Below are 14,204 nucleotides of genomic sequence, written 5' to 3'. Positions count from 1 at the left end.
TGTTGAATGTTATTGTGCTGTGTAAACTATTAGCCATTTGGTTGTCTGCATACATCTTTTTTATTACCTGTCTACCTCTGATTATTAGGAACATTGTAAGACATTTCTTCTTTACAGTGGTAAACACAATAATTGATAGTGCCCAGGTGTATTGTTTTGTATTTAGCACACCATTGTCTGTCTTACTAAAACATTATTCATTGATTGTCTTTTGGAATGTAGAGTCTTTTTGTGTAGATCATTCTGGGTTGAGATAACTGATAGAACTTTATCTATGCAGTGAAAAGATTAAAGAGCTGGAGAGAGGAAGTTCAGACAAGGAATTAGAGATGAGAAAGCTGACGGTAAGCTGGTCGTCCTTGTTATACTTTTCTTAAATCCATGCATGCAATTTATTCTCTTTTAAAACTGGCATTTTACTTCTACTTATGTAGCCTGCAACAGTGTGTTATATTAAGGGAAGCTATGGTGGTGGGAGCTTGGGAAGATTCAGGTCACGTCACCTCTCATGACCTGTAAAATTCCATTAAAGTCTATGATACTGAAGACCATTGACAGACGCATCACAGTAACTGATTATCATACAGTGCATCAGCACCTGCTTGCAAATGTTTTACATGGTTTTACAGTATTACGACCACAAATTTGTTTTTTATTCTTCCTCATTGTATATGGATCACATCTTTACTCAGTTTTGCAAATTATTGAATATGTGTATTTGTTAATGTCAGTGAACAAGTTTTATCAAAAGTAATGTGCATGGCAATAGATGACACTATTTGTAGATGATATTTGTACATTTCTTTTTCACCCTGTATAATGTAGTGTATTTTAGCAGTACAGATTATTGAGAAAGGATGAGCCTCACCATTAAGCATATTATAGTAAAACATGATATGGTAAAGTTACTTCATCATGTCTTGTTTCAATGGCAAGAAACAAGGAACAATGCAAGTATGGGTCTTATAGAAAAAGGTTGCAGTCTCTTTTTGTACAAAAGATGGAAATGTATCAAACACTATGATTTAAAGTTTGCTATATGTGTGTAACAAGCATTTGCTGAAATGGCTTCTTTGTATCTAAGTGTTTGTATGATGGACAAGAACAAATCAAAACTGTAACACTAATGTGTTGTGTAGACTGAAAGTGGACCCATCCTTCGAATTGAGTTAGATGCATGCAAGCAGCAGCTAGAACTGGAGAGAAGTCGTCGGGAAGGGCTGCAGTATAGAGTCTCGGAACTGGAGTCCAAGTTAACAGAAGAGAGAAGTAGCAAGGTGAGAATGTCTCTGCATACAAACACAACACTCAGTCAGGTACACATACTGTATATGAGACTTGATCTGAATAAAAGACACGGCAGTAAAACATTGCTTGATTGCAACTGTAGTTTAATGCATTGTAATATGTGGATTTCATTGCAAGAATAGATGAAGATGTATAGATAAGATAAAATAAATGGATGAGCAGATAAGAAATTTTGGATAGATGTTGGAACTTTTTGTTGCTTGTGGGAACTTTCCCTATGGCAAATAATAGGATGTTGGCTAGTTGTAGCCACAGTTTACACTTAATCAGTGTAAATACCTAAGAAGCCTTTTAGGAAAGTGCACCGTTCTTAAATTGAATAGCCAAAGCAAACTGTAATCGCTATTTATTCAATACAACTATACAATACACAATTCTTCTTCTGTTGCTAGGTAAATAAATCTGTTTAATTTTTGGAGTGTAAATTGACATAGTAGCAGATTGGATTCAGTATCTCTGAGTATTCCTATGTAACATGTTTTATTTGTTCAGAATTTCTATGTAAAGATGTAGAAATATACCAAGATTTTAGATAAAGAACAGATTTAATAGACATATAATAATAGTACTTTCAAATGAAAACATCAACGCTTATCTGCATGGAGTTCATAAAGAGTGCTAGAAACAATGAGACATGGGGGTAAATATATCAAGCTGCAAGTTTCCGGTGGGTTTGAAAAGTGGAGATGTTGCCTATAGCAACCAATCAGATTCTAGGTATCATTTATTTAGTACATTCTACAAAATGATAGCTAGAACCTGATTGTTGCTATATCATTAATGTTAATATTCTTTATTTATAAGGCGCCACAAGATTTCCGCAGCACCGCAGAGTACAAACAGTTGACCATACAGGGTAGGATAGTACAGAACAATAAACGAGTAAAACCAAGACTACCATAGCTCCAAGCATAGCTAATACAGTAAGATTGGAGGAGAAGAAATTGTATAGGGATAGGAGGGAAGAGGATCTTACTCTTAAGAGCTTACATACTAAAGGGAGGGCAAATAGACTGTAGGCACAAGGGGAGTCAATGGAGGGGATAACATGCAAGAGGGGCAAGTATAGGGACAGCGGAATAGTTAGGAGAGTTCGAGCATTGAGATGATTAGGTGAAAGGCTTGTAGACTTTGAGGAACAGATGAGTTTTAAATGCCCGTTTGAAGGAGGAGAGATTAGGGGACAGTCGGATGGAACATGCAAGGTAGTTCCATTGGAGGGGAGAAGCCCTGGAGAAATCTTGGATTCTGGAGTTGGATGGGGTGATCAGAGTGGAGGAGAGGCAGTGGCCATTGGCCAATCGCAGGGAGCGCAAGGGAGTGTAAATGGAGGGGAGGTTGGAGATATAAGGGGGAGTGAGAGTGAGAGGGCCTTGTAGGTGAGGGTAAGGTGTTTGAAAAGGATTCTGTAGGGCAAGGGGAGCCTGTGTAAGGCAAGAGGCAGAAGAAGCGCGTCGTGAAAGGAAGATAAGTCTCGTAGCCGTGCTAACTATATAGCGAAGGGGGGAGAGGTAGGAGTGGGGGAGGCCAGTGAGGGGAAGGTTGCGGTAATCAAGACGGGATATGATGAGGACATCGATAGTGGTTTTGGTGGCATCCTGAGAGAGGAAGTGCCGGATGTAGGTGATATTGCGTAATTGGAAGCAACAGGATTGAGCAAGAGATTGAATGTGGTGGGCAAAAGAGAGGGAGGAGTCAAGGGTGACGCCCAGACAGCGGAGTTGGAGAATGGAAGAGATAGTGGTGCTGTTAACAGTGATAGAGCAAGGTGGGATGAAGATTTAGAAGGAGGAAAAACAATGAGTTCAGTTTTGGCAATGTTGATTTTAAGAAAACTAGAGGACATCCAAGAGGAGATGGCGGAAAGGCAGTCAGATATACGAGAGAGGAGGGGGAGATTAGGAGAGGAGATGTAGAATTGAATGTCATCAGCATAAAGGTGATACTGGAGACCGAAGGAAGTGATGAGCTCACCCAGGGTGGTAGTGAACAGAGCCCTGAGGGACTCCTACACTGAGGGCGGAAGGCGTGGGGATGACAGACAAAGAAGGAGCGGTTGGCGAGATATGATATGAACCATGCAAGGATGGAGGCAGAGAGAAATAAAGGTTTAAAACAGGAGGGGGTGGTACATGGTATCAAAGGCCACGGAGATGTCCAAGAGGATGAGCAGGGAAAAGTGACCCCTGGATTTAGGAGGATATGTCAAGTCTGATAGTCTCAATTTTCGAGGAGAAAAAGGTGGCAAAGTCAGTAGTGGAGAAGGAGCAGAGATTTGAGGACTGAGAAGAAATAAGTGACTTACAGAAGGATTGTTTAGCAAGGGAGAGGGTAGAGCTGTAGGAGAGGATACATTTAAAATTAAGGAAGTCGGCCAGGGAACGAGATTTCCTCCAGAGGCGTTCAGCAGCAAGAGTGCACTTCTGAAGGAAGAGGGTGAACTTGGAGTGCTAAGGTTGGTGTAGCAGGTGGTGATAGCAGACAGAAGAGGTTGGGGCGAGAGCGTCCAGGGCAGTGGTGAGGGAGAGGTTGTAGAGAGAGGGTGCGTGGTAAGAGCACATCAGGGTTGGAAGAGGTGAGAGGAGAGTTTCAAGAGAGGAGGAGAATGAAGTGAGGTCAAGAGCATCAAGACTGCGCCTGTTGAGGGTAAATATAGGGGGGGGCAGGGCCGGATTTACCGCTAGGGCTCTAGCGGCTCTCGGGGGCACAGCTGGGGGGAACAGGAGCAATTTTTTTAAAAAAAGAAAAAAATTGGCCCCTCCCCCAACTCGCGGAACCCGACCCCCCCCTCCCCCGCGACTTGTGCGGGGGGTGCCGCGAATCGGGGTAGGGGGGGTCGGGTGCCGCGAATCGGGGAAGGGGCCACACGGGGCTAGTCTGGTGCCTGGTCTCCTCCCTCCCTCCTCTGTGTGGCCTGCTGTGTGTCACATGGGACGTGCACCACATCACAGGTGCCGTCTCATGTGTGAAGGGGATGAAGACTGCACAGCTTCTAGATGGAAAAAGGTAAGTTGGGGGAGGGGTGGGGTAGTATAGTGTGTGTGTGTGTGTGTGTATTCGTGTGGCCACTGTGTCCGTGTATTATGTGTGTGTGTGTGCCCACTGTGTCTGTGTATTATGTGTGTGTGTGTGGCCACTGTGTCCGTGTATTATGTGTTTGTGTGTGTGGCCACTGTGTCCGTGTATTATGTGTGTGTGTGTGTGTGTGGCCACTGTGTCCGTGTATTATGTGTGTGTGAGCGGCCACTGCGTGCGTGTATTATGTATGTGTGTGTGAGGGGCCACTGCGTGCGTGTATTATGTGTGTGTGAGGGGCCACTGCATGCGTGTATTGTGTGTGTGTGTGTGTGAGGGGCCACTGCGTGCGTGTATTATGTGTGTGAGGAGCCACTGCGTCAGTGTATTATGTGTGTGTGAGGGGCCACTGCGTCCATGTATTATGTGTGTGTGAGGGGCCACTGCGTGCGTGTATTGTGTGTGTGTGTGAGGAGCCACTGCGTTCGTGTATTATGTGTGCGTGGGTGTGAGTAGCCACTGCGTGCGTGTATTATGTGTGTGTGTGAGGGGCCACTGCGTGCGTGTATTATGTGTGTCTGTGTGTGAGGGGCCACTGCGTGCGTGTATTATATGTGTGTGTGTGTGTGTGAGGGGCCACTGCGTGCGTGTATTATGCGTGTGTGAGGGGCCACTGCATGTGTGTATTATGTGTGTGTGAGGGGCCACTGTGTGCGTGTATTGTGTGTGTGTGTGTGTGAGGAGCCACCGCATGCGTGTATTATGTGTGTGTGTGTGTGTGAGGAGCCACCGCATGTGTGTATTATGTGTGTGTGTGTGTGTGAGGGTCCACTGCGTGTGTGTGTGTGTGTGTGTGTGTGTGTGTGTGGGGCCACTGTGTGCGTGTATTATGCATGTGTGAGGGGCCACTGCGTGTGTGTATTATGCGTGTGTGAGGGGCCACTGTGTGTGTGTGTGAGGGGCCACTGTGTGTGTGAAGGGGGGGGGGCCCAAACCGATATCTTACCTAGGGCCCCATGAGGTGTAAATCCGCCTCTGGGGGGGGGGGGTGCAGGGAAAGATGACAGGGTGAAGGAGAAGAGATAGTGTTCAGAGAGTGGGAAGGGAGAGTTATAAAAGTCAGAAACAACATTTATGAGAGAAGTCAAGGTCAAGACAGTGGGTGTGGGATGAGGTCCACTCACTGAGAGAGGCCAAAGGAGGAGGGAAGGACAAGAAGTTTGATGGAGGGATGGTTAGTGGAGTTGTCGATAGGGATGTTAAAATCACCTAGTATGATGGAGGGGAGGTCAGAGAAAAGATAGTGAGGAAGCCAGGCTGCAAGGTTGTCAAGAAAAAGGGAAGTGGGGCCAGGGGGTGGTAAATGACAGACACACGGAGATGGATAGGGAAGAAGAGACGGATTGTGTGGACTTCAAAGGAGGAGAAAGAGAGGGAAGGCACAGTGGGAATGACCTATAAGTAGGCTCACACCACTTCCTGGACGGTTGTCCGGTCTAGTTTATTGGGTGAAGGAGAGGCCCCACATGGGAGAGAGCGGCGGGGAAAGCAGTGTCAGAAGAAGACAGGTTTCGGTGATAGCAAGAAGGTTAACAGAGTTGGATATGAGGTCGGGCATAGAGGCCAGTTTATTTTGGGTGGATCTGGAGTTCCAGAGGGCACAGGAGAGATATGGATGAAATTGGCAGGGATGCTGGAGCGTGGGGGAGAATAGAAGTTGGGGCAGGTAAGAGGACTAGTGTAAAGAATGGGTATAGGACAGGAGCAAGGAGGCATTGTGAGAGACTGGGAGATGAGGGAAAATGGAGGGGAGGGAAAAGAAACGGGCAGAAGGAACAGGAAGAGAGGTCAGAGTGTAGAGACATTGGCGAGGAGCATAAATAAGCAACGGGTAGTGATTTAAACTGAGAAATAAAACTAAAACTAAATAAAGGATAAATACAAATATCTCCACTTTTCAAACCCGCCAGAAACTTGCAGCTTGATACATTTACCCCATGATGTTTTCATTGAAATGTATGATTAATGCACTACTATTTAATGTTGATTAAATATGTTTTTTTTTATCTAAAATCCTGGTTTTTGGACCACTGAATATAATTAAAGATCTTATTGTATGTCCTTTCTGGTACGCATATATATTTACAGTATATGAATACTCTTTTGATTGATATGAAGAGAAAATCCTTACCAAACATATGAAAAGGACAACAAATTTTCAAATATGCTTTATGATTAATTTGCTTTGGTACGCGGATGTTGATCAGACGCACACAATTGTTCATTTAAATTTGCTTGTTATTACTGTACTATGTTTGTCACTTCTTCTTGTATGATTTATTGTAGATATATACCTGGAACAAGTGTTTAAGAAAAGAACAACCTACTGTATAGTGTTTTCTATTATTATGTTTTGTTATTGTTTATTACTAGATATTTGTTAATAACCTTAGTGCCACAAATTTTATTATGTGAGATTTAGAAACATAACTGATATATTGTTACGCATTTTGCATATCCTACTGCACATACTGTACATGTCACAATTGTAGCTGGTCTAACTAACTTTGTGTAAATCTCTATTTAGCATGAATGATATGTTGTTTCAGGATTGCTTTGGTGACGTGGAATTCCATAGCTCCATGGTCCAATCACAGAGGTTTGTGAAAATATAACTGCTAAAACCAGCCTTATTTGTAGGACTTAGCAATAAGTTGTGCCTTCACTGGTTTTTACCAATGAAAAGTAAAGAATATGACGTTGTTTAAGACACATGACCATTAATACCAATGCAAGTGATACACACAGCTACACATTTCTCATGTCGCCATTGTATAATGCTCCACTGGGGGGGAGATTGACTTGTGTAGTGCACTTGACACATATGTCCAAGCCAACTGTTCCAGGACCAATGATGGTAGGGAAGTACTGCAGTGCTGGACATCAGATGGGGTTCTGTGAATCCAATTTTTTTAGTGGAAAACCTCACATAGAATATATTCTGGACACCAAAAGGGAGCTCTGTATTGTAAACTAGGTTGTAGATGGAGCTCTGAAATGCATATTGGATAGGGAAGCTCTGCATTGTATATGAGACATTCATTCATAATGAGGAGATGTCTTATGTCTACCTAGTAAATATGGACCACATTTCAGGTTGAATTTGGATGACGTCGGGTCTGAAACACATAACCTACAACAGCAGCTGGAAAGAGAAGCAAATAAGCAAAAAGATGAGCTGATATATACTCTGAAAGAGGTGAGAATCTGTATTCCATTTCTACTGTGCTACATTGATTGGATTAATTGATTAATCTTTTACTGTACCAGTTATGAATGTCCTACACTTACTGTCAGGTAACTCTCCTTTCTGTCATTCCAGAAACACTTCCTGCATAAATCTCTGTAGCCTCTGCCCCATGACTTTTATAGCGCTATCCCATCACATTGAACTACTATTACATATATTTCACCTAAACTTCTGTTCTGTGTCTGTATCAGGAACTAGAAGGCCTGAGCCATAGGAAGCCAAGCGATTTCAAGGTGAATATCTGATAAAAACAAAATATCTGTGCTTTTTATATATTGTTAATGAAATATGAGGTTCACCAGCATGGCAGGTTTTTTTCCAATGACTACTTTTATGCATCATGTCACTAAGACCTCTAGGGCAATAATGTCTTGTTTTGCAAAGTTGCGTTATGGAGATCTATGTTCTTGTTAGCCTCACTGGGGTTTGGATGTATTCTATTCAGGTTTCCTTAGAGGAAGTGGACTCTGAATTAACTCTGGTCCGGGCTGAACTGCAGAAGGTCTGGAACATGCTGAAGACAAAGGACACAGAGTTGGAAGAGCAGTATCAGGAATTGGAGTCTGCTCGGGACCAGGTATGGAACACAGGAACTTACTTACAAATGTATAATTGCTGACATAGATTGACAAAAGAAGGGTCTAGGAACAATATACTTGATGAAAATATTTATCAGTGTAATTATCTTTCCTCATTAATTTCATTCTCATTGCCTATTTTTTGGTTTATATATGATGAGGGAACATTTAATCACATTTTGGAAAGTTTTGAAGCAATATAAAGGGATCTCTCCTGGCCACTTTACTAACCACTAAATGTAAAATACACGTTGCCTTATATAAATTGACTAACTAATAAAACGAATAACATTCATAACTATATATGCAAATATTTCAATTGCATTTCAGATGTAAAGATATACAAGATAAAGGTGTGATTGTGAGAGAAATATTTTCATATATGTAGCCAACATCCGGCCAGTAAACCTACTATAGGAGCCTGTAGTCAGACTCTTTTACTGACAGTGAACAATAGCTTGCGCTGAGCTGCAGTGCAAATATAATGTCAGATATTTCATGTTCCATCACATGTGAACTTACTGTATATGCACTAATACTTGTGCACTAATATCCGTGCTGCTGTCTCTCTCTTTCTCACATTTCCTGTGATGCTTGTAAAGGATACATACAATACAGAAACAAGAGAAAAGCAGGAAACATAACTACATGGAAACTATTTTATTTTATAATTTATTATAAATAATAATATAGTTCAGTGGTTCCCAAACTTTTGCAGTTCACGGCACCCTTAGAGTCTCCAAATTTTTTCAAGGCACCCCTCCAAAATAATTACTGAGCAGTCCTGTTTTAGAAGTAGTTGGGTCAAAAAATTGTAATAAGTATTTAGGTCATGACAGAAATACTTATTTAGTTGTATGCAAAAATGCCCCTCTGCATCCAGACACTCTGCCCCCTCTGCATCCAGGCACACTGCCCCCTCTGCAACCAGGCACACTGCCCCCTCTGCATCCAGGCACACTGCCCCCTCTGCATCCAGGCACACTGCCCCCTCTGCATCCAGGCACACTGCCCTCTCTGCAACCAGGCACACTGCCCCCTCTGCATCCAGACATACTGCCCTCTCTGCATCCAGACACACTGCCCACTCTGCAACCAGGCACACTGCCCTCTCTGCAACCAGGCACACTGCCCCCTCTGCAACCAGGCACACTGCCCCCTCTGCATCCAGGCACACTGCCCCCTCTGCATCCAGGCACACTGCCCTCTCTGCAACCAGGCACACTGCCCCCTCTGCATCCAGACATACTGCCCTCTCTGCATCCAGACACACTGCCCACTCTGCAACCAGGCACACTGCCCTCTCTGCAACCAGGCACACTGCCCCCTCTGCATCCAGGCACACTGCCCTCTCTGCAACCAGGCACACTGCCCCCTCTGCATCCAGACACTCTGCCCCCTCTGCAACCAGGCACACTGCCCACTCTGCAACCAGGCACACTGCCCTCTCTGCAACCAGGCACACTGCCCCCTCTGCATCCAGGCACACTGCCCCCTCTGCAACCAGGCACACTGCCCCCTCTGCAACCAGGCACACTGCCCTCTCTGCAACCAGGCACACTGCCCCCTCTGCATCCAGGCACACTGCCCCCTCTGCAACCAGGCACACTGCCCCCTCTGCAACCAGGCACACTGCCCCCTCTGCATCCAGGCACACTGCCCCCTCTGCATCTGTCCCCCTCCTCTGCCCACTGTCCCCCTCCTCTGCCCTCCTCCGCTGCCCTCTGTCCCCCTCCTCTGCCCTTTGTCCCCCTCCTCTGCCCTTTGTCCCCCTCCTCTGCTCTCTGTCCCCCTCCTCTGCCCTCTGTCCCCCTCCTCTGCCATCTGACCCCCTCCTCTGCTCTCTCTCCCCCTCCACTGCCATCTGCCCTCCTCCTCTGCTCTCTCTCCCCCTCCTCTGCCATCTGCCCCGTGCCAGGCGCCAGCTATAGAGACACTGCAGCTTCCTCTCTCGCGCAGCTGTCACTGACGTCGATATTCAGTGACAGCTGCGGGAGAGAGGAGGCTGCAGGGTCCTAGCGCCGCGCGGATTGGTAAGTTTCTGTTTGCTTTTTTTTTCTAGGGCTGGCCCACGGAACCCCAGTGACAGCGCCGCGGCACCCCTGGGAGCCGCGGCGCACACTTTGGGAACCGTCGATATAGTTTCATATTGTTCCACTTTAAAATGTATCTGTAACCAATTGCAATGTTGTGTTTTAGAAGAACACCAACAGAGAGAGAGAGAGGGAGGGGGAGAGAGAGAGAGAGAGAGAGAACATTTTCAGCTGTTTTCCCTGTTAGTATCTGTTTTGCTCTTTTGCGCATGAATCTTTTGACACATCCAGCCTGTTATGGTGACACGCTGTAACTCCAGAGGGTAAATCATCATCATCATCACCATTTATTTATATAGTGCCACTGATTCCGCAGCGCTGTACAGAGAACTCATTCACATCAGTCCCTGCCCCATTGGAGCTTACAGTCTAAATTCCCTAACATACACAGACAGACAGAGAGAGAGAGAGATGAGGGTCAATTTTTAATAGCAGCCAATTAACCTACTGGTATGTTTTTAGAGCATGGGAGGAAACCGTATCAAATGTATCAAGCTGCGACTTTCCAGCAGGTTTGAAAAGTGGAGATGTTGCCTATAGCAACCAATCTGATTCTAGTTATCATATCTTTAGTACATTCTACAAAATGATAGCTATTATCTGATTGGTTGCTATAGGTAACATCTCCACTTTTCAAACCCGCTGGAAACTATCAGCTTGATACATTTACCCCCTGGAGAAGCTAAAGTGGCACAAAAACATAAAATTGAAAAATTTGATGTGATAATGTAGTGACATGTGTGAGTCGGCTAGGCAGCTTGGAAATATAAGGAATCGAGTAACGCATGTTAAGGGGTTCCGATTTCCAGTTTATGTACTTTATGTGTCACAGATATTAGTGGGTTTAGATAGTGAATGAAGTACATGTGATGCCCTTTATCACTCTATAGTACACAGAATGCAGCACTGAGAAGGTCAGACTGGAGCAATCGGTTGCCTCCCTACAGAAGCAAGTGGAAGAGAAGTAAGTTTTTCATATTTTGGCCACCAATAAAATATATATGATGATGTCACTGCCTGTTGTTAGATTGTTTTGAACAGTAGGGAATTATCCATAATGTTTGTGAAATTTTGCTCAATGTCATTTCCGAAAAGCGTCTACTCTTCTTCATGGAAGATTTTTGTCCTTCCTGTGTTTGTGTTAGGACCCCTTTGCTATCTTTTGACAGATGTATCATCCCTTGAAAAAAACTGTCTAGTCTATAAATCACATTGGACAAGATGTTATTGTTATCAATCCACTATTCTGGATAAAATTGACTGAAAACATTGTCACTTGTATGTCCTGTAACTCTTCATAATTTGCCTTAGGCAAAATAGCGCTACGGAATTTGCTGGCGCTATATAAATAAATGTTGATGTTGATGATAGCTGTCTGGGGGCCACCCTGTAGGCTGTGTATCCCATGCAATCATTCAAAGGAGGACTTCTTTCAGGATACTGTATTCAAGAACAGGGAGTAAATGTATGATCCTTCGTTTTCTGCAAGTTGCTGGAAATCAGCAACTTTGCAGTGAAAATTTAAAGCGGCGATGGCTTGTAAAAGCAAACTTGCTTTTATAAGCCATTGCCGCTTTTAATTTTCACTGCAAAGTCGTTGATTTCTGGCGACTCGGAGGATTATACATTTACCCCTAGAAATTTGTGCATTAAAATGTATTATAGTTTGATTATGTGAAAAAACACTTCTAAATAACACTGTGAGCGTGTAACTGCCTCTTAATGGGCTGTCCTCACTTACATTTAACAAACAGCCAAAGAACTACGTAAAGTTTTGGGCCTTAGCGCACCAGAACATAGATCTAAGTCCCATAGGCTTGATGTGTTTTTCTGCTCCCCCTGCCAGACTGGAACTGAACTGTCATTGACAGCCTTTGGTCACAGCAGAGTACTAGGAACCATTTGTTACAGTTCCCATACACGTGATTAGTAAAATATAGCTTTCAATTTTAAAAAGATTCAAAATACACGAAGCATTGAAAGGCTAAAATAATGTATTAGTTAAAACTAACATATTAATTATTCTTCCTTGCTCCATGTGCAGGGAACAGGCAGTGAGGCATCTCCAGAAGATTAGGGAAATGGAGAAGACCGAGATGGATATTGAGAGGTCATCCCTGGAATTGAAGGTAAATAGTGATTTCCGAGAGTGAGTGACAACTATTCTGACAACAAGGCTGCGGTAGTGGTTGAGGCTGCAATTTCATCATCACTCCATAGATTTAAGGATTGTTTTATTTTTAACCTTCTGGATTCTCCAGCTAGCAGAGATGCAGGATAAGAATGAAAGAGTCTCCTCCCATGATGTGGGGCAAGTTGCCCAGATTGGACTGACGAGTTGGAGTCCAAAAGCAGCCCAGACTACAGCTAACGCTAAGTGTACACGTTGTGAAGTCTTCCTGCAGCAACTGGACAAGGCAATTAAAGGTGGGGCATTAACAATTCCCTACATCATGCTACATCTCCTTACTACTGTGGTTTCCCCTGTGTGGTTTGTCAGAGGTATTGAATTTGTGAGACTCTAAACCTATATTTGTTATTTCCACTTGTATTTGTCTAATGTAAATATGAATATATAAATATATTTTTTGCTACAGGACTTAGTTTCTACGACGATACTAGTGATGCTGCTTGCAGAGCTAACAATTTATTATTTTGTGTTCTTTTTCTCAGAATCCTTTTATTTTACTTGCACTACCATTTGGGGAACACTGCTCACCTTGGGGTATAGAGGGCACTGTGTGGAGAAAGGCACTAAAGATCTGTCTAGCCTGCTCCCCTTCCCTCTATGCCCCATCCGGCCACTATCTTCAGTTTTTTTCTGTAATGCCTACAGGTTGGGCACATTTTTAGTTTAGCCTTTTTATTTTCTATTTTGATTAGAATAAGTTATTTAGTTGTTGTATGAGAACAGCGGCGTTCAATGGTGAACAACGCAGTTAGCAGGGAGGGAGAGCGCCTAAGGCGCTTTAGTGCCGCCTCCCTCACAAGTGTTGGTCCCCAGGAAAAGGGTCAGTTAGCACTAAAAATGTGTCTGGAGACCCACCAGCTGTCCAGGGCAGCGTGGCAGGCCGCCCTGGGGACCACGGCTGCAGCAGCTGTCTCGCAGGCAGAGGGGAATTCAGCACTGTTACCGCGAGTGTTGAATAAGGTAAGGCGTAAAACATTTCCAACAATTCTTTTGACTCCAGATTGGCCAAGAAAGTCTTGGTATGTGGACCTTCTCACAATGTCCATGGATCCTCCTTGGCGGCTGCCACGCAGGGCGGATCTTCTAAGTCAACGTCCATTCTTTCACCAGAACCTCGATCAATTGGCTTTAACAGCATGGATGTTAAAACACTGAGCCTTAAAATAAAGGGTTTATCAGATAAAGTTATTCAGACTTTGCTTCAGGCGATGAAGACATCGTCTTCTAGGAATTATCATTGTGTCTGGAAGTTGTACATTGGTCGGTGTGAGATCCGTAAATTGTCAGAGGGTTCTTTTCATCTGGAAAGGTTGTTGGCTTTCCTGCAAGATTGCTTGCATAAGGGTTTGCGGCTTGCTTCCCTTAAAGGACAGGTTTTCGGCCTAATCTATATATTTTCAGAAACGTTTGGCTCTATTGCCAGATGTCCAAACTTTTTTACAAAGTATTTTACATGTCCAACCCCCGTTTATCTCCTCGGTAGCTCCATGGGATCTCAATTTAGCTCCTTTGGCTTTGCAGAAATATAATTTTGAATCCTCAGAGTCCATTTCTTTAAAACTTCTGACCTGGAAGTTAGTCTTTTTGTTGGCTATTTCGTCGGCTTGAAGGTTCTCGGAATTGGCGGCTCTTTCTTGTTGCTCTCCTTTCCTGGTATTTCATGAAGATAGGGCGATTTTACGTACCTTGCTATCATTTCAGTTTAAAGT

The 14,204-nt window shown here is 43.9% G+C and overlaps 1 protein-coding gene across 1 annotated transcript in view; it reads left to right on the top strand.

Moving 5' to 3' along the window:
• Positions 1-14,204, top strand: part of LOC142152032 (uncharacterized) — a 62,975-nt gene that overhangs the window by 27,123 nt on the left and 21,648 nt on the right. The window contains exons 15-23 of the mRNA XM_075208233.1: positions 281-344; positions 1,140-1,277; positions 6,933-6,982; positions 7,480-7,582; positions 7,825-7,866; positions 8,079-8,210; positions 11,195-11,268; positions 12,349-12,433; positions 12,566-12,731. Coding sequence (XP_075064334.1) covers positions 281-344; positions 1,140-1,277; positions 6,933-6,982; positions 7,480-7,582; positions 7,825-7,866; positions 8,079-8,210; positions 11,195-11,268; positions 12,349-12,433; positions 12,566-12,731 — 854 coding nt within the window. The remainder of the gene's footprint in view (positions 1-280; positions 345-1,139; positions 1,278-6,932; positions 6,983-7,479; positions 7,583-7,824; positions 7,867-8,078; positions 8,211-11,194; positions 11,269-12,348; positions 12,434-12,565; positions 12,732-14,204) is intronic.

The sequence above is a fragment of the Mixophyes fleayi genome, chromosome 4 (genome assembly GCF_038048845.1).
Source record: "Mixophyes fleayi isolate aMixFle1 chromosome 4, aMixFle1.hap1, whole genome shotgun sequence".
NCBI lineage: Eukaryota > Metazoa > Chordata > Amphibia > Anura > Limnodynastidae > Mixophyes > Mixophyes fleayi.
The sequence above is the reverse complement of the archived record's forward strand: the minus strand, read 5'-3'. Positions and strand labels throughout refer to the sequence as shown.